Genomic DNA, 20322 nt, shown 5'->3' with positions numbered 1-20322 from the left:
AAGATAGCATCACCATCAGGCCAAATCTTCACTTCTACAACGTTTAATGAGCCCATTTATGCTCTTGAGATGAACCCTTTCTGAATTTGGATGACCATTTCTAACTATAGCACCACCGCAGGATATTCTCCAGCTATAACCTCACCACCAGAGGGCTGTGAGAACTGAAAAATCACCATTATAATGTTAATTCTGACCAGCTGCTTTGATATTGTGGGTTATAAACATATCACAGCTCACAGGAGCGCACAGCAGGGCTTAGTTTGTTTCTATGGCCAGATAGAGAAAGGTTGTCCTGAGCATTTGGGTGATTTAGGACGATGTAATTCTTAAAAATAAAGAGTGGGTAAAGAAGCAGAGTGTCGGCGGTGCAGTGAGAATGATGGGATGCTGATCCGATCTTCCGGCTCTCTTCTTTCTGCCGGTGCAGGAGTGAGATGCGCATGTGACGACAAAAGCAAACGCAGGACCCGGTTTCTCCCCCCTCTTTCACACACACACACACACACACACACACACACACACACACATACTGCCATCAAGACTCAGAGAAGATCTACCCCCTTCGGGCTGATCAGACCTGAATAAACCAGGTCTGCTCGGATTTAACCGCACAGAGGTAAGCGTGTGTGCGGGTGAGCGTGATGACGAGAGAGAGGTTGGCTTATTATCTCATGCAAGACCCCGGACAGTTGGATAGGTCCTCCCACCGGTGTCTGCCTATTTATACGGTTAGAAACGCTGCCGTGGGTCGTGATAACAGGACGCGACTGGGAGATAGAGAGATACATCACAACGCGGTAAGAGATCCTGTTCTTGGCCGGGTGTTGCGGATGCTCGTGAGTGTGTTTGACCTAAATTATGCAATTGATGGGTGACACAGCCGCTGTCGCATGCGCTCCTTGTGCCTTATTGGATGCAGGCTGCGAGGACCGCTGCTCAGGAGTGTAGTGGGATGCTTGAGCCAGTGGGTCCATGAGGATGAGGGGTATGATGGAGTGTCAGACTGCTACATCATTCAGTTGCTCCGGTAGCTTGCGCTGCAGCAGCATCCACTTATATATGCACAATCTAGTGCTTTAAAGTAAAACCTAATGTTGTAAGTGACCTGCAGGGTGCTCTGTGCAAAAATTAGCCCACGTTGCAAAGATGAGGCTGTAGTTGTAGGCCTGTAAAAAAAAAAAAAAATGCACCTTTCAAACAGAGCCTGTACTAAATCATAAAGGATTCATCAATTGAAAAAAAAAATCTAAATGAACAATAATAAGATACAATACATTTTGTCATTCTGTTGACCACGGGACATTAAAAGTTTAACATTAGGTGTCATTTGTTTTCCATAGCCAACAATACTCAGTACACTATGTTCTAGAAAAGTATGGTCCGTCCTCTCCACACATGCTGCAAAACGCGCACATGTAGGCGCATGAGAGGGCAGGTAGATGGTACAACCAACCACAAATAAGGTCAACTAACAACAACAATAAAGTCAACATTTATTTTAATAATCACGTTTGAGCTGTGGATGTATTGTGTTTTTCTTTCTCCAGTTTATAGGATCTGCACTGAAATTGTTTCTGCTTTGGTACTGAATGGAGTTTAATTAAAGGTCAAAAACTCAATAGTAACTCAATCACACAGATTTATGATTTATGGTTTACTCTTACATTTGTCACCATAATCAAAGATATAAAATTGTGAAACTGGCGAAATCAACAAATGATGCAACAACAGTACAGCACTGTGCATCATGTAGCTTTTACACCTGACTAGGCTGATAGATCAGAGCTGGAAAACCAAGTTTGCATTTTCAGGGGGACTGAACAACCAACCTAACCATCCTAAAAATATGAGGTGTGATTAAATAATCTTGTTCCATATGCAGATTAAAATGCAGCACACTGTTGAAAAGCCACCAAAAAAGGGAAAGAAATTCTAGTATTTGTACCTTTTAGTTGGGACTGTTGTGTAATGTTTCCAAAGGTTTCGAATGAACTTCCTTGCTGAACTACAAACTTCTGTTTTTTCAACCATACAGGGAGATAACTAAACTATTGTGAATTAAATGGGATCCCCTAACATCCACTTTCTATTTTGGTAAGCACTGACCCACGGGTGTGAAAAGTCAAAGTTAAAAAAACAAAAAGCTTTTATGACTGTAAACACTGTGGGGTTTGTCAAATTGACCAGTGGCATGGAAATACCAGTATGAGCTTGCCAACTGGGGGCACGACATTCTCCAAACACAGCAGGCAATGTGTGGAAGCCCAGTGCTTTCACTGAAAAGGGTAAACAAGCCGACGACCAAAGACAACCAGTTGGCCTACAGACACAGGTCAGACAGAGGGAGGGAGGGAGGGAGGGGTGCACGTGAAATGAGGCGTACTGTATTGGCAGCAGGGAGAGATGGGAGTTTTAAGGGTAGTGAGCCAGAGTTTTGGGATGTAAGACAAAGGTGCGGGCAGTGTTTTGGTTAGTATGAAACTGGGGCAAGTGGGCACTGTTTGCTGTGGCCAGTGGGTAATGTTTTGGCGGGAGTGTCTGTGAATGTGTGGTGGCGGCGGCGGCAGTGGGTGGCTGGCGGGTACAAGAGGAGGAGTTCTGATGGTTTAGTCTGTCAGCATGCCAGGACCACATTCTCACCATGCTGCTGTTTGAAAGGGGCGGTAAAGACATAAACAGGCCCAGTGGGATTAGGGCCCACTCAGAGGAGTGATCAGGGGGGATTTGCTGCCCGGCGGGCACACAATGGCACTGTCGCGTAACACACAAACACACACTACACATGCTCAATGGCAACGTTTCACAACAGACCCAAGCCTACATAAATCTGATGAGAACTCCCTTTGTTTGGGAAGCGGCACCGGGGTTAACAGAGGCTAGCCTCGCCGCGGGCCATGTTTGATAGGATAGGGGGGGTGTGGACGTTGGCGGGACGGCAAAGAGAAAAGCTGGGGGCACGTTGTGTTGTGGCGGGGTGTTTCCACGTGTGTGAAGCCCCAGACAGACAGGGAGGGTCATGGCTGTGTGTGGAAGCACAATAACAGGATGAATAAAAGTTTTTTCCCTCTTTCAGTGTGTGCGTTTCTGAGTCAGCTGATGGTAGACGGAGACAGGATCTAAGCTAACATGAGACAACAACAACATTGGCAGACACAAAGACAAAGCAAGCCAGTTTGAACCTGTTCAAATAAACTGACCCAGAAAAATGGAAGCAGTAGGGGGGACAAAGCACAAATGGGCCTCTACTTTTAGTTGAATATCAAATGGATGGCTACAGAAATGTCTGGAACTTTCTTCACATTTCTATCATTCCTCCTCAGCGCCGGCTCTGGCCCAGGCTGTAGCCATGCCTCTTCTGGAAGAGACCGCTTTGCCACAAGAGCACCCACCCACTGTCCCTGTGGTCATCATAGGTAAACTTTTTGCCCTTAGTATTATGGTTAGCACACATTTTTAAGTCTTAAAAGCATCTTTTTCAATCTAACGCGGTATCATGTGTCATATGCCATTTCCCAAACCTGGATCTGCTTTTAGGCAACGGGCCATCAGGTATTTGTCTGTCCTACCTGCTAAGTGGATACAAGCCCTACCTAGATACAACAGCTGTTCACCCAAACCCGATACTTTACAGGAAGCTGCAGGAAACCAAGCACCTTCCCATCACAGAACAGGTAAAAAAAACACCTACAAATTACATGAATATGTGCTAATGATCACAGTCACTCAAGTGTGTCATGATAGAGCCCTTATTTTATTTTTTTTGCAGGATCTGGAATATTTGAGTGAAGGTCTCGAAGGGAGGTCAAGGAACCCTGTGGCTGTGCTTTTTGACACACTACTGCACCCCAATGCTGACTTTGGCTACGAATTCCCCCCTGTCCTTCAGTGGAGGAGAGACAAGCAACAACATATCCCACATCTGGTGCTGGGGAGGGCAACACCTGGAGGTGCTTGGCATGTAAGCTACAAGATTTAGTCTGCAACACCCTTGTATCTACCCATATTTTCAGTCAGTTGTTTTGTTTTTGTCCTTCTCTGACATTGCCTTTTCCTCTACCCTTCTATCGTCTCCTCAGGCAATGGAAGGCTCCATGCTGACTATTAGTCTTGGCATCTGGATGGAGCTTCCCGGGGTCAACTACAGAGACTTGACCAATGGGAAACGCAGGTACTGAGAGAGAGGACAGTAAAGACATGGATAAAGCCTCAGTTTAATTCTGTGTTATCCCTTTCCTCATTGTCTTTCTCTTATCTCTAGGGATGTAACCAGTGACAGAGCCACCCCAGAAGAGATCTCATCCTATTATCGTAACTTTGTGAAGCTAAAGGGCCTCCAAAAGAATTTTGTTGACAACACCTATGTGACCTCTGTTCAGAAACTCTGCCGAGGGCACGAGGGGGAAGGTCTGGAAAATGGGCACACTGATCAAGGAGATGGAGGGGTGGGAAATGGTGGTAATGGAGGGTTTGAGGGGAATGGAGTTGAGTGTCTAAACAGTGGAGGAGGGGGGGCTCTCTGGGAAGTGAGGGGATATCAGCAGGTGCAGAACGACACTCATGTCCCCTTCTCTCTGTTTGCTGAGAATGTGGTTCTGGCCACAGGTGCGTCCGATTCACCGGTTCGATTAGGTGTAGAGGGGGAGGACCTACCGTTTGTATTTCACAGCATCTCAGACCTGGGTTTGGCCATAAGCCGGAGAAAACTGGATATGAACTCTGATCCGGTTTTAATCGTAGGTGCTGGTTTAAGCGCTGCAGATGCCGTTCTGTGTGCTTGTAACAGCAACATTAGAGTGCTGCATGTCTTTCGTAAGAGCGTAGATGACCCAGACCTCATCTTCAAACAGCTGCCCAAGACCCTGTACCCAGAGTATCACAAAGTCTACAACATGATGTGCTCTCAGACCTATACAAATGTGGCTCCCTCCTCTGCTTCAAACAGACCCCAGGCAGTTAGTATTGCCTCTTCAGTATGTGCCAAGATGTGCCCAAAACCCCAACTTGCCACAGGTAACATGGTTGGTAACGCCAGTGTCGGCCAGTTTCCAGACTACACCAGTTTCCCCGAACACTGCGTGGTGTCCTTCCAGTCTGACATGAAGTGTTTGCTGCAAGGGAACAACTCCCTCAAGGCATTCAAGATCTCCATGGCCCTAGTGCTGATCGGGACAAACCCAAACTTGTTTTTCTTGAAAGGGCAGGGCCAGTACCTGGGTCAGGATCCAACAAAACCCGTCTCCTGCAAGCAGAACCCCATTGACATCCATCCCTACACTTTTGAGTGTACCAAGGAGCCAGGTCTGTTTGCCATGGGCCCGCTGGTGGGAGACAACTTTGTTCGCTTTTTGAAGGGTGGTGCGTTAGGCATCGCATCCTGTCTGCTGAAGAGACTCAAGAAGAAAGGGAAGCTCATCAGCAATGGAGGTAATAACTTCATTTGAAACCATGATGGAGAGAAGAGCTGTACAGGTCGTAGGGCACAGTTTTCAAGAGCCCAACTGATGTAAATGGTGAAGGGGAAGACAAGAGTTTTAATATGTTTTAATCATTAATGCAGTGTTTTCTCATCAGAGCTAAGGCTTTACAACTTTGAGACCAAAAAGACAATGGATGTACACTAATTAGTTTCTAAAGAAACAAAAGACAACTTTCATGAGTCTAGTCTGACTTCATAAGAAGTCCCCAGAAGTCCAAGCTACCATGTGCCAATGTTTTCTAGTCAATCTGCAACCTCACAACTGAATGGGACCTTATTTTAATCAGGGTTATTTATTCGTTCACCATGTGTCTTTCGATCCATTTACTAACAACATGTAATTGCTGTTGTATCACACTTTAAGTCTTATTTTAGCTTTGCCTTTTCAGAGAGGGAATACTCCAAAAGTAGAACCCACGATGCTTATTCTCCATGCAATTTAATAGCTATTGTTGTGTATGTGATGGAAACTCACGGAGCAATCTAAGGTCCCACTTAAAAAGTTAAGATCGTCTAAAAAATACAACCTGTAGTTTTGAGTGTTTGGATGAAGATTTATTTCATAAGCGTATCTCAAGTTCATGGCTGAGCAATCTCAATGTTCCTGATTATTCTGAGCCTACAATATTTTGCTTTTGTTTTCTACTTTAGGAGGATTCTTTGTTTAGCTGCTATTGTAGGTAGTTGGAGCCATATACCTAAAAAAGTTAGAAAAGTCGAATAACTCTGACCTGTTACTTTAAATATAGTGCTAATGGGAAAGACTTTCTATGCAAATAATTTCACTTGTAGATCTGAATGTATTCTTTGGCAGCCATTGCTAATTTTACTGTTTGGATTCAAGTATCTTGGCATGGTACACATTTCTTTCCATGCAGTATTAACATATGATTGGATAAAACAAGAAATCCAGTATGGTCCTTAAGCTTAATAATTGCCAATTATATTATGACTAGAATATAGTGAAAAAGTATAATCGATTTATAAAACAAATTTCTTGTCATTTTGGCCAGAGCATCTGAACTTAATCCCACACATGTAGCGAAGGGCCTTTGAAAAAGATAAAACAGAAAAGCACACTTGCAGAATATCCATTTTTACAATCATACCATCCAAATAATTTATTTTTATATTTTTAGCAAACCAAATCTTAGCATCCTCTCTGTATTTTTATAATTACATTATTTTTTAACATGTTGTGACTATCCCCCTTAAGGCTAACATCTTCGCTCCGTCTTGGACCTATTCAATCAACATGTCTGGGCAATATGTCAATTACTTATTGTCTATCACTATGGTCATGTCACAGGTTCTCTTAATATTGTGGAACACAGTACACAGTAATTATCAAGCCAGACTTCTACCACAACTCTTTCTTAAATGCCTCACCTAATCAAGTTCAATTTGTTTTTTTCATATTGCCTAAGTCTATGAGTGTATATATAAAATTCTTCTTCCATTTTTTAATACAGCTTTACAGTAAACAGCCAATTTTGTTTTGTTAAGTGCCAAATAACAGGTTAGACAGGTTGTGAGCAGTGTTAGTAGCAACTTCCCGCTATACTTTCTTTCCTTTCAGTCATTTAAATACTGTCTGCAAGAGTGTGATGCCATATGCTGATTTTTATTGTGTGCCGCTCACGCACAGCTCATGGTTTGTTTATTGTGATGTGACACTTTGATCCTTGTTTAGGGATTTTTTCTTCTTCTGCCCCCTTCAATACAATATGGTAGTCAGAGTCAATGTTGGGGGCAATGCATTACTTAATACTGTAGTCACATTAATTTTTTCACTAACAAAGTAGTTTAAGACATTGCTGTAGAAGTTTTGGTAATCATATAACAGTTAACTAGTGAAAATATTGTTACTTGTGTTAAATATTGAATTTCAGCTGAATTATTCCTTGATGCTTTTTTTCATGGACTTGTTTTGATATATTAAATATATGCATGCAGGCATGAACCATTGCCTAGCAGCTGCTATGAGCAGAGGACAGGCATGGGAAGAGTTTTAAGCCAAACATTAAAGGACTGCAGAGGAGACTGGGGGACTCAAACGTGGAGAGTCTTATTATTATTGTTATTTTATTTTCCTTTTTTAAAAAAAATACAACCTGTTACATCCAGGTTGGACACAACTGTCGACCACTGTCAACTTTAAACACTGACAGATTTATTTTGTGTCCATCCATATACTTTATATTTTAGTACAGATTTGTCTGGTTTTTAAATAGTACTCAAGTAGTAGTAGTAGAAAATTTGCTTTAATCATAAATTATTAAGCAAAATAAGCCCATTGCAATAGATAAAAGAACTGTGGTTAAAGACCAGTCTCCTTCCTTTTGGCACTCTTTTGCCCATGAAAAAAAAAAACTTTTATTACTGCACAATTAATGCTGAATGCTAAGTCAGTTCTCTACTCATACATGGCACATGCCTTGAAAATGAAGGGGGCGGTGGGGTTCAACCACCTGCACAGAAATGCCCATAGCTATTTTTGCATGATGACTACTTATCTGAACAGTTTCAGATCTGTGAAAGTGCCTGTATGGTTGGCTCATCAGACATCGTTTAAGAAACGGCGACTTGAATCCCTTTTAAGTTTCTAGTTCAGCTAAAACCAGGGAACACATTTGGTCTTAACTTCAAAACAAAGGAACAGCTGCTTTCGGCATGTAGGGTTTGAATGCTCTCTTGTACAATTGAAGAGTTTTTAATGTTTTGTATGCTGCATTTTTTTATTGACAAATAAAAACTTTGAGAAAAATCTCTGAACATGAGACAGTTTTGTTACATTTCTTACTGTCAGTGGCTTAATTAGAGCAAAGGACGAAGATAATTATAGACAGAACAGGAAGAACAGAAGAACAAAACGCTGGAGAACATTTCTGATCATTTTAGCAGTCATGAAGCAGTTATCACTACTGTACTTTGTATTGATCAGCAGTTATCAAAAGTTATCTATGAAATTATGGAGTCTTTATTTTAAGCGATGATGGGAGTCTTGACATACTTCCTGCGCCTTTGAAATGAATTCCCTCTGTAGGATGCCAAGATGAAGGCATTTCATCTTCTCTTGATTAGTTTGGTGGGGTTGTACCTAAAGACACACACACAGAGACAGACACACAAAAGATTTTAGCTCACAGGTCTGTCCGTGTCAGGATGGGCTTTTAACATTCCTCATGGATCATTCCTCAATGTCCTTAGAGGCATTTTGAACAAACAATAAAAACAGCCCAAATTAAGTGCTGTAAAAGACGGACAGTGTTTGAACAGCTTAAAGCAAACAGGCTTCCTATAAACCACGTCTGGAAACTTCATTTAGACCTACCAAAAAAAATACCGGATTGTTTTCTTAGCAGCAGAGTCTGTTCCCCGGCTACGCATGACTGACTGAGCATGACTCAGTGATCAAACAGCTCAGCCTTGACACACACACACACACTCAAAATCAATCTCAGACTGTCTCTTTTCTGCTTAGTCAAAGAAAACACGGCAGCGGCGGCAGCTTACATCACTTCTGTTACCCCGGCAACCACTGTGACGAAAGAATTACTACATTCTGATTGGTTAAACTGAATCTACAGTGGCCCTGTATCTATAATTCTCAGTTAATAATGTTGACTGCACCTGATTATAATGGTCGAGGCTGTACAGACAGATCCTTATTTTTACCACCTTGACTAGCAATTATACTGAGTGAAGGACTTAGCAAGGTTAGTACAAGAGACATTTCAAATTATGGGTTTTATCTGCTCAAATTTCAATGTCCAGGAGAAAAAACATTAAAGTTAGAGAGTTAAAGCTATGTTAACTTGAATATGAACACAACAGAAAAGAGGACATTTATATCTGTCTGGCCAAACTTTAAACACAATACTGTTACTACTAAAGTAACAGCATGTACATGAACATTAACTGTAGTTTCTCAGTTTAATCCACAGTATTGTTTCGTTTTACATTACACAACAGAAATCAGAATTCATAGAATAGAATAGCACACAAGTTATGACCTAAGAGCACAATTTATGCTATTTATTGACTATATTTAACTTATATTTATATTTAACTTTTGTAATTCGATTCAGATATTAAATTGAATAGAAAATTATTATTCACTGGCTAGAGAATATTGTATTGTTGGTGTAGGAGGTGAAAACAGGACTTTAATTTAATTTCTATAAATAACTTTCTCACCTATACTGTATAAGAAAGTCATACCAAGGGTTCTGCCTTTTTTAGGATACAGGTAACAAATGACACAGTAGCTTAAGCAGCAGTAAGACCTATGCACATACTAGAGACCTTACAAGGGCTTTGAGGAAGCTGTGAAGGGGGTAACAAGGTCACTACACGTCTTACAGAAAATGAGTTCCAGTTTCTCACCTAAAGAGGTCATCTCCTACAGTCTCTTCCCGTCTGTTCTGACGCTCCTCCTGAAACAAACACAGGTTTAAATCAAGTATGCAAGACTCAGTCAGATAAGATATATATATATATATAACATATAACAGAGACAGACAATAGTACCTCAGCTGCATCTTTCAGCCATTCATCCAGATCACAGTTCTTGCCCCTGTTGTGAACCAGCAGAGCAGACCCTCCAATGATGTTGGGTGAGCGCTCTGCACCTGGCACGCCAATCTGTCAGACACACAAGCAAATTTATAAGAATAAAAAAAGTCAAAATAGATTTCCTTCTGTGCTTTGTCATGACGTTGAAAGTTGAAAAATAATCACTCACTTCTGTGCTTTGAGTGGAAAAGAGGTCATTTTAAAAAGGAAAAAAATATGCCCTCATCTACCGTTGATGGGTGGCATAAAAAACCTAATTCTAGGCTTTTTAATTTTAATCATCCTAAAATTGGATTTTTTTCTTTCCTCATTGTTGTCATTCAAAATGGGAGCTGTAAAAGTTGTGTATAATTAGTAAAGGACAAAATATTCAGACCACATCTGTTGGTGAACACACAACTAAAAGCAACTGAATAAAACACTGCAGAATGTGTTGCAAGCTTCGATTTAAGTACAGTTTCTGCGTTTAACTGCGGTTCTGTGGTGTAAGTTGCATTGTAGTCTGACCTTGCGGAAACTTTTGTAGTTCTTTGCGTAGCTGATATCCTGCATCTTCTGTGGTTTGGTTTTGGTAGGGGCAGACACGGTGAGAGATCGAAACTCCACTAACACCACCTTTTTAGGAAGGTCTTCATCAGTCTTTGACTCCTCCTAGATTAACATTGTAGAATATCAAAGAAAACACAATTAAAGTGGTTTAAACAACTATTACATATTACATGATGTTTGAGGCAGTTGTACAGTAACCTCTGTGAATCCTGAATAATACAATGTGATAATCTAATACTTTGATAAGGATCTCTTGAATGAAAAAATGGGTCAATTTACAGAAATCAATTATTGATACACAGAAGTCCAGTATTCTTGCTAAATTATGTTTTGACCCATCAAATAAATAAATCTAGAAAAACAGAGCATATAGGTAGAGACACAAAACGGAGCTAATTCAAAAGGGAGAAAAGAGACAAAACTTCACATTAAGAGCCTTTTTTACAGGACTTACTTGGACTTCCTGTTTGACTGTAACAGGTTTCAAGGGGGTCTTTGGCTCTTCTTTAGGCTGACAAATATCCACGTTGAGTAGCTCTAAATCCTACAAGAATAAAAAGGGTGAAAAATGTGTGAAACAAAATTCACCATAAAACGGAAAAGTGAAAGCCAATGTGTGTGCTGAGACAGTTCAAGTTATACTTTCTATTCTCTAAATTACTGGATGAACACTGACAACTGACAGTAAGTCCTCACCTCAACGAAGGATGCCTCGTCCTCTTCAAAAGGCTCAATGTTTGTACTCGTACTGGCAGATGAGGCTTTTGGAGGTTTGCTGGACTCAAGATAAGTCCTGTATTCAAAAGGATCGACCTGCTCTGTCTTGATAGAGACGATATGCTGTTCAGATTTCTGGCTCTTATGGGAACCTGAATCTCTTTCCAGGCCCACCTGTGGCCCTTTTCCATTTTCTTCCAGGTGGACCCGTAGCCTCTTGCTTGAAGATAAAGCCTCCACAGTATTTACACCCTGTGTCTTTTCGGTTGAACTGGGCTTTAGTAGCTGTTCTTGCTGGCCTTGATTATATGAGGGTTGCTCATCAAAGTCCATATCCTCAGACATAATAGACTCCAGTTCATCCATCTGTATCTCTGCTTCCATCTCCTTCCTCTTTCTACTCCGTAGCTCCTCCTGGACAGCGTGGGAGACCCCGACCAACTGAGCCTCTGACCGTCCTACGAAAAGATCAGCTGCTGACCCCAGTGGAGTCCGGGATGTTGCTGCAGGGACTGCGTCTGAACGTGAGAATGTTTCTTTAGATGTGACTGAGGTTTTTGGTGCCTGTATGCTGACAGAGGATTCCAGTACGGGCCGTTTTGGTTCTGACGTAACAGCGAAGAGCTCGTCCTCCAAAGGCCTTGATGACAGAACACAGACACAGAAACAGGTAAGAACAGACTTTCAGCCAGTGCCAGTATGTTGAAGAAAACTCCAGAGTTCCAAAGTTGTCTGAAGCCTGATGTCACATATCTTTTAGGATTGCCCAATAATTCAGGGGTTCTGGAGAAGTGTTAAACAAGAAATTGACAACATCATGTGTGAAGAGAATGTTCCATCAGATACTGCAGATACTTTTATTCATTGCCAAGAAAATTCAGAACTGAACTGGAGGATGCAAAACCACCAACTATAACTCAGTGGGTGCAGAGAGTGAAAAGGGTTTACATAATGGACTACATGACTACAAATCTTCAACTGAAAATGGAGACTTTTATTCAAAGGTGGACTTGTGTTACACTGTACCTGGGCATTTAACTAAGTGAGATGGGTTGTTGTATTACAGTGAAAATGCCATTCTTATGTTCCTCTGTAAATGATCCTGCTCTGTTGCAAATGCCTCCTTTTGTATCTGCCTCTTATTTATTTATTTTTTGCCCTGATTGAGCGTTGGTTGGACCTGAAGACTACAAGTTCGAAAATGAAAAAAATCCAGGGGTGTGAAGAGACCTTTGTAGGCTGCTCCACACCTCTGCTGGAAGCTAAATTAGCTGCTAATAGCATAACACACACACGTCTCTGACTGAACTGTCTGCAGGCACGTTGGTAATGTAGGCGCTGGGTTTTGACAAGGAAGAAGAATGTGTGGAGAGAAAAAAAGGATGATATCTGATCTTGTTTTAACTGTCCATTATGAGCCTGACCTTGTTACAATGCTAAATCAGTGGAGTACTCTTAAGAGTTTCATCTTATTCCGTAGATAACAAAAACGATATTGTACATCAAATTTGAGAGACTTGAAAGTTGAATGTTAGATGATGAGTGAAAATGATCTGCCCATCCATCCATCATCCTGTTCAGCTCTCGTCCCAGGGAGCTTAAATTGTCACATTGTTATTGTGTAGATCAGTTGTACAATGCATGACTACCAACCCAAATAAACACTGATATGGTCCTTTAACCCGCCCAAAGAGCAAACGATTACCTTTTCCTGCTGGCTGGTTGAAAGAAGCTGGTCAGGGTTGATTGTTTCTGTGGGGAAGCTTGTGGAGAGTTTTTTGGTTTCTGGGGAGACTGGTTCTGCAGGAATGTCTTCGTGCCACCATTGGTCCTAAGAATGGACGGCTGGGGCCAAATGCCACTACTGCCCGCACCTGAAACCACAAAAACATTGACGGACAGACACTGAGCTGATGCTCCTATCATGAGTGAATTCAAGGGATAGTTTGACATTTTGAGAAGTGCTCTTAATTATAGAGAGGTAGATCGTAACTGTCCTCTATGCCTGCAGTGGGTTAGCGTAGCTTAGCGTAAAGACTGGAAACAGGGGCAAACAGCTATACTGGCTCCGTCCAAAGGTAACAAAAGCATATTTACCACACTGTCAAACTATAACAATCTGAGTGCTTCACTGCAGTAACCACTACGCCATGTTAAAACCAATGCACCAATTCAACACAACGGATTGGTATGGGCACTAATACCAAATTTAAAGGATTGGTATGGGACAGATCCACATTACAGACACAACCTAGCAAACCCTCTGGAACTATTTACTTAAAAAGACTAAAGCCAAAAAGTATTGTTGAATAATAAAGGAGGATCTCTAGAAACTCTGCCAGTTGTTCATCGTTACAAAGTGATCTAATTATGAATAATTACAATTAAGAAATTATGTGTAGGTACAGCAAAGCTCTATGTTATGTTATACAGAACAGCACTGGTTGTATCAGGAGAAAAACCCGGATCCCTTATTCATTCATGCAGCTACCTGTCATTTTGGACTCGGGCTTCCTCCTCTGTGAGTCTGTGTTCTCTACAGTGTTGAATGATGACCTCATTGTATCAGCCACGAAGCACTGAGTGGCCGTCTTCTGAGCTTCGGGTTTGGATCCACGGAGCTGACTGGTTTGCTTCTTCTCAGGAGTCTCCCCCACTGCCGTCATCCCTGTAACTTTGCTCAACTCTGACCTGATAAACGAACAAACATCAGACATGTTTTCTAGAGTTTGGACAACTTTAACACATATTGGACACGTGTCTTTGAGTGTGTGTCCTTACCCTTGTGATGGCTCTGTGTTAACTGCATATGCTGTGATGTTCTGAGATGCAGCAGGTAACACAGTCTCATCCACCGCCACGCTCTCTGACATCGAAGCACTTGGAATTCTGGGATTCACTTTTGGTTCAGACTCTAAACCGTAAACACGGATAAAAAGAAATCAAATAAAAATATAACAGAAAGAGAAAGATTATATAGAAGTAAAAACTAACCGAAAACAAGCAATCAGTGTTTCTCTGTGTGGTCACCCACCTGAGGTTGGTATTAAACTAGATGGATTGCAGTTCTGGTCACATGAAGCATAGATAGCAGCCAAACCAATTTCAGACTCTGTGATGAGTCTGAGGCCTTTTCTGTAAAGGAGAAATGCCAGAGAGAACATTATAAAGTGTTAAAAAATTGTCGCCTTGACAAGTAAATTGCCAAAACACAGTTCTTTCTACAGAAAGAAAAACTGGAGTTTTGTGTAAACCTTTGAACAATGTCCTTCACAGAGTTTGCCCACTCTACGGTGGAGGAAGAGAGCAAAGCTTGGGAGCTGCCTGTTGTAGCATCTACCACACAGCTCTGTAGAGACTCCAGCAGGTCCCGAGGCAGAGAGCCCTCCTCCAGCAGCTGACTCCGGCCACCTCCAAAACTCACCGCTGCACTCAGGCGCTTCAGCTGCAAACAAACATAGAGGCGCAGCAATTACACAACCATGATCTGTACAGCCAGTTGAAGCTGAAGGCCCAATGGAAGCCTGATTGAAGGAGTGGAGTGATGCATAAATATTGTAGATACTGTAAAAGCAGGAGATATCATATAATGCTGTTGTACTCATGTACACATGCAACTTCAAGCTTGGGAAACACTTGTTCATAATGTGATAATAATCAACTACATTTCAGCTGGCTTCGTAGAGGCTTCTCTCTAAAGGGTTTTACTTTATTTTAGGGCTTTTTTTTGTCAGAATATGTAGCAGAAAATATCCACTTTAAGTTGGTAATGTCAATATGGACAAATGTCATCTTACATAAGGGATGTTTAAAAAACATCCATAAGACAACCGACTTCACTTGATACTGTTGTGTCAATAAGGCCAAGCAGGGCGGTACAGCTGAGTTTTCTGTCCCCTGATGAGGTTTCATGACTTGCACATGTTCTCTGCAGATCCATGTATATTTAAATTGTTCCTACAGCAGCAAGCATGAAGTAAAAGACACAGTATAATGCTGAATTAATTAGTCAATTAATGAATCAGTTACTTAACATTAAAACGTATTACAGATTTGTTGATTACAGTTTAAAAAAGGGCAAACATTTCCTTCATATTAAATTGATACTTTTTTTGCTTGCTTTTGACACTATGTAAAAAAATATTACAATAAAACTTTGGGCTCTGTTAATTGTAAATTACATTAGAAATCTAATGTCTGGTGAAAATTATCATCAGTTGCAGCTCGGGTAAAACACAGGCAGTGAGCAGTGAGTCTCCCAGAGGATTTTCAGGCTCCCGACTGCCTGGCAACAGCTGATAAACATGACGCTCATAAGATCATGTGACCTCCTATCATTTTTTTAGGCTACTGAAAAACAAGCAGGGCTATTATATAGCCGATAACAAGTGCTAATTTCTTTAACTCTCGTGTTTTGTTATCACTGACTGATGATTACTACAGAGCAATGATAACTGATCAGCTGATTATTAACTCTGACTAGTTACCTGGCGGTTTGCAAAGCATGAAAACAATATTAGGGTATCACAATTAAAAAAGTAGACATACCTGTTTGGCATTGAGGAAAATGAAAGTCTTTCCAGTGAAAAGCTGTTTGCGAACTGGAATTGCTCCAAGGTTAACATCCTCTTTACTCAAGCTGGGCTCATCGATTTCAGGGATGAAACTAAAACAACAGTGAGCAGCACAGATGAGATAATGTTTGGTTCAGTAATGTTCAGCTCATCCTCAGGGCAAATGCGTGTACATAAGGATGGATTGTGTTGTACCTCTCAGCTTTGGGAGGGGGTGATTTCCGCTGGGCGGCTTTGCTGAGCTCTGAGAAGAACTCTGGCTTCACGATGGGACGGCAGCACAGCAGAGCACAAATAGTCTAATTAGGAAAACAGGAGGCACATCAACACATATTCAGGGACAAACACAACACATGTGCAAATGAGGGTACAAAGTCTGGTGCTGACCTTGATGGTGACTTTAGCAGAGGGCATCACCAGGTGAGTGCACTCCTTAGTCCAGGTGTTGACCAGCTTTCCACCAACAGACAGCAGGGCCTGAGAAAGCAATGTCTTGCCATCGTTGTCCAAACATGATGAACACACCACTGGCTTCTGATGGTCCACACTGAGATGAAGCAGGGACAATGAAAGAGATTCATAATGAAAGAGGTTTAGGAAGAATGAAATTCATATTAACTGTGATATTAAACATAACTAATCAGGTCTTGTTTCAGTTACTTACCTGAATTTGCTGTCAAAAACCCCAAATGTAACGTTGTCACCTGACTTCAGGTTCACAGGTGAGTTATCTGTCAAGCGCTGGCTGTTGACAAATGTACCATACTTGGAGGTGTCTTTCAGAGTCAGAGTCTAGGAATAAAAACCATAAGAGCAAGTCATGAAACTGTCCACGATTCAAACAAACCATCTTACAGCTTTCTGTTCAATTATTCATGTCTCAATGAGAAACCCATCTTCTCAATTAAACCTAGGAAGGAAATGTATCCTAGACACAGGAAATCAATTAATGTAAGAACAAATTGAGATAACAGGTCTACATACATTATATTGTCTACATGCTACAACAGGTGACAGGAGCCAGAACTAAAAATCTGAGCAAAACATTCATATCATACAGGAAATTTAAACCAGTATACCGGTTCATCACCCAGCATTAATAACACTATTTTGCTCGCGTTAATACTCAACAAAAGTTGCATGGTTTTAAATTAACTAAATAATAAGAAATTCCCTTAAAACTCTGATATGTTTGTGATAGGATGTTGGTGACATTGACTTAATGTTTTATTTATTATATATTACACATTTTTGAGTAAAATGTCCTTTATTTCTTTATTTTTACATTATTACAAGTGGGCTGAATACTTAGATGTGCATGACACAGTAAATAACATGTTTAACTAACTACTGGATAAATCAAATCAGATCTCTGAGAAGTCCTTTTTATATAACTCATCATGTGCATCATGTTTGGGCCTGACCACAATTTAGATTCAGTTTTAGTTACGCTGGACAGGTGCAATAGCACCACCTTTTGTGCAGAAGTGCTATCACACAGGTAAATATTCTCCAAATTAAATCACATTACTTCATCTATATTATTAAAAATATTGGGTGATATGGTCAAATTAATATCTTGGAAATCCTGCAAAATTTAAACAAATATGGTACAAACTAAAACTAAATCATAAGGATGTGATCCTATTAAAAAGCAGGATGTGATCATTTTAAATTACTTCCAAGCTGAAGTAACTGTTTGTGACGTTGGGTTTGTTTTAATACAGAACAATGATGATGGATGGTCGGCTTGTTGAGTGAGTGCTTTGTAGTCTTCTTGGTGCTGTAAGGTTTGTTAGGTTTGTCTGTCTTTAGTCGGGTGCTTTTCCACACAGACCTTAAAGTCGGTAACTTTTATAAAAAATAAAGTTTTGTCATATTTGCTGAAACTTTTATTGTATCCTGACAGTAGTATGTCAGAGAGACAATCTGTGAAAAAAATCATGGTACTCTGCCTCCTTCTTGTGAAACTATCTGCATCACAAACTATACTTAATACAGAGTGGAAAGTTTTCTGCCTTTGCCAAGTGAACACTGACTGCCCCTGCCACAAGACATTAACTGTGCCACTTTTGAATACACATCAGCTTCCAGGATGTGTTATTGATATGATAACGAGTGTTTGGAACATATTACCAACTATAGAGAAGTGAAATATTAACAGACATCCTCTGTTAATGACGGTAAACTGAACACCTTTATTTGAAAAAACTTGTGAACTTTTTTGCAAACACTTCCACAGCTCTTTCTTTTCTCGTCAAGCTGAATGACTTTTCATTTGAATATTAATGTACTGTCTTTTAAATTCCAGTGACAGTGATATATATTTATACATATCCAACTGTCCAATATCTTTGGGATAACACTGAAGACACTGTACATATGACGGGCTCAGTGAGTTTTTTAAGCCAATTCTGTTCAACACATTCAGTCCATTTAATAATGAACTAAATATTGTATGATAACTCTTCCCCTCATTTCCCGTCTTCCTCTCACCTGGTCGGCAGCAGTGAGGTGAGCATGAGCCCTGCTGATGGACTGGTCGTTGGGCAGGATGATGTCACAGTTCTTGCGCCCCACTACGTACTCTTTACTGGAGAGGAGATAGTGGGTCTCACCTGTGAGTGACAGGAGTCAAGTTATGAACCTTCTGATGTAAAATCACAAACAGTCAACCAAAGTGTCATTTTATAAACTTATTTACCCTCATGAAGTTGAAAAAGAATCTTAAGTTAAGTGCATGTGACTTTATGTGTGTTAATCCTCTTTCACTGCACTAAAGTTAGCCGATATTGACTGAATATATATGACAATGTATTGACACAGTGCTTGGAATCAATGATGTGACAATCTACTGACCCTAACATTTAATGGGTCCATATAACATTTATTTTAAACTAGGGGTTGGAGACATTAACTTGTAGTAGAGTAAAATATGATCCAATCAGTGTATCATCTTTTGGGGAATGAGAGGAACACAAAGAATTATTGATGGTTAAGGATTTATTATACAAGATAATAGTAAAATGTCAGATTCTAACATCAGTAGGGTTGCAACTGACAATTATTTATTTTTGCAATTAATAGGTTCATCTTTTTCATCTTTATTTTCTTCTGTCAAATACATACATATCACCATTTGTCGGTCTTCAACTGTTACAATTCTAGGAGACGAGAAAAATCATCAAATCCTCAAATTGGAGAAGCTGGAACCAGATAATTTATGTCCATAAGTTACTATAAAAGTTGCAGATTCATTTCTGTCTGCATGTAATTCTGCAGGTTGATACTACGGGTGCATGATATGGTATAAAAAAAAAAAAAGGGGGATTATCATTTTTGCATCACAACTTTAATTAAAATCATGATTATGTGACAAACTCTTCAAGATTTGCAGGCCAGGACGTCTCTGCAGCACTACAGTACAACATCAAAATGCTGTTTTGTTACACATTTTACCGGCTTCTGCAACTTGGCCATAAGGCAATGTTGATACTATCTTGATGAATTGTGCAGCCCGAGTTCATACCGAGCCAACATTAAAACACTGATTATGACAGATTTGATACCTGTTGTAATTATGTCCTCCACTGCATGTTTCAGAGTAAAATGTTAAATGTTCAACTGCTAGATGTAAAAGTAACTGATTACATATTATTCCACTGTTGTTGTTCTGCCACAAACCACCATCCAAAGGCATCTTCAGGCAACATTAAACTGCACAAGTATTAATGAAATCTGTGTTACACCAACTTATCATCACATGACCAAAGTTCCTCACATTCAGGCAGCTTTCTTCCACCCACAAACATCTAATGTCACACTCCACTTTCCACTCTGTCTAAGACCAAACAGCTCACTTCCTGTCTGTAGCGTTAGTGGTTTATAATCATAAGGTCTGCACTCAGTAACACAGCTAACGTGATGAAGGCTGTAAACTAGCTGTGTGTTAAAGTGTCAACAGCGACAGATAGAGTTACCTCCAGGCTGCAGCGGCGTCAGTATCCACATTTTAATGCTTTGTGTTGCTTTTTCGTGAACTCAGAAACACCAGAGGCTCAAGAGAAAGGCCACATTTTAGCAGGACCAGTGCACTGCCAGGAACTACAACACGGTGGACACTAGCAGCGCGCCACTGTCTGACGTATAAACGCTGCGACGCGCGGCTCACAATTTTCAAAATAAAAGTCGCAAATTCACGAAGGGTTAGTGATCATCTGTTAGGATTCACCAGTGTTATTTATGTTACATTGTACGTTTCTGAAAAAGGGAATGGTAATAGGCGTTGTCATGGTATCCATATCACTCTACTCTACTCTATAAACACATTTTATCCACCAGTGGAAAGTAACTAAGTACATTTACTCTTGTACAGGAGACTACTTAGGAACAATTTTGAGGGATTTGTAGGCTACTTTACTTGAG

General features: G+C 40.6%; 2 protein-coding genes across 4 annotated transcripts; one reads left to right on the top strand and one right to left on the bottom strand.

Annotated features, from left to right (window-relative positions):
• The first annotated feature begins 532 nt into the window (after positions 1 to 532).
• osgin2 (oxidative stress induced growth inhibitor family member 2) lies at positions 533 to 8259 on the top strand. Of its 3 annotated transcripts, none has more exons than XM_051405310.1 (6): positions 533 to 619; positions 3324 to 3416; positions 3538 to 3674; positions 3770 to 3961; positions 4080 to 4171; positions 4262 to 8259. In XM_051405310.1, the coding sequence occupies exons 2-6, from the start codon at positions 3350 to 3352 to the stop codon at positions 5442 to 5444; spliced, it is 1671 nt and encodes a 556-aa protein (XP_051261270.1). In that variant the 5' UTR covers positions 533 to 619; positions 3324 to 3349; the 3' UTR covers positions 5445 to 8259. The 3 variants fall into 3 exon arrangements, with proteins under 3 accessions (XP_051261270.1, XP_051261269.1, XP_051261271.1); XM_051405309.1 differs by lacking the exon at positions 533 to 619 and adding an exon at positions 710 to 800; XM_051405311.1 differs by lacking the exon at positions 533 to 619 and adding an exon at positions 759 to 839.
• On the bottom strand, positions 8156 to 20032 carry nbn (nibrin). The gene is made up of 17 exons (XM_051405307.1): positions 19878 to 20032; positions 18394 to 18515; positions 16562 to 16689; positions 16285 to 16444; positions 16093 to 16196; positions 15872 to 15989; positions 14578 to 14768; positions 14358 to 14458; positions 14105 to 14237; positions 13815 to 14014; positions 13029 to 13197; positions 11303 to 11963; positions 11061 to 11150; positions 10565 to 10708; positions 10013 to 10126; positions 9869 to 9918; positions 8156 to 8579 (listed from the first exon to the last, which is right to left on the bottom strand). Exons 1-17 carry the CDS (start codon positions 19906 to 19908, stop codon positions 8546 to 8548), a joined length of 2550 nt encoding a protein of 849 aa, XP_051261267.1. The 5' UTR covers positions 19909 to 20032; the 3' UTR covers positions 8156 to 8545.
• Between the last annotated feature and the right edge of the window lie 290 nt (positions 20033 to 20322).

The sequence above is a fragment of the Dicentrarchus labrax genome, unplaced genomic scaffold, assembly GCF_905237075.1.
Source record: "Dicentrarchus labrax unplaced genomic scaffold, dlabrax2021, whole genome shotgun sequence".
Lineage (NCBI taxonomy): Eukaryota > Metazoa > Chordata > Actinopteri > Moronidae > Dicentrarchus > Dicentrarchus labrax.
This window is presented reverse-complemented; position numbering and strand designations above follow the sequence as displayed.

Excerpts from the sequence above, each read along its gene's own strand:
- osgin2 (XM_051405310.1), top strand. The coding sequence starts at position 3,350 with ATGCCTCTTCTGGAAGAGACCGCTTTGCCACAAGAGCACCCACCCACT. Across the intron at positions 3,675-3,769 it reads ACCTTCCCATCACAGAACAG|GATCTGGAATATTTGAGTGA; the intron begins GTAAAAAAAACA and ends TTTTTTTTGCAG. Across the intron at positions 3,962-4,079 it reads CACCTGGAGGTGCTTGGCAT|GCAATGGAAGGCTCCATGCT; the intron begins GTAAGCTACAAG and ends TCGTCTCCTCAG.
- nbn (XM_051405307.1), bottom strand. The coding sequence starts at position 19,908 with ATGTGGATACTGACGCCGCTGCAGCCTGGAG. Across the intron at positions 14,459-14,577 it reads GTGAAGGACATTGTTCAAAG|AAAAGGCCTCAGACTCATCA; the intron begins GTTTACACAAAA and ends TCTCCTTTACAG. Across the intron at positions 10,709-11,060 it reads CAGTCAAACAGGAAGTCCAA|GAGGAGTCAAAGACTGATGA; the intron begins GTAAGTCCTGTA and ends ATGTTAATCTAG.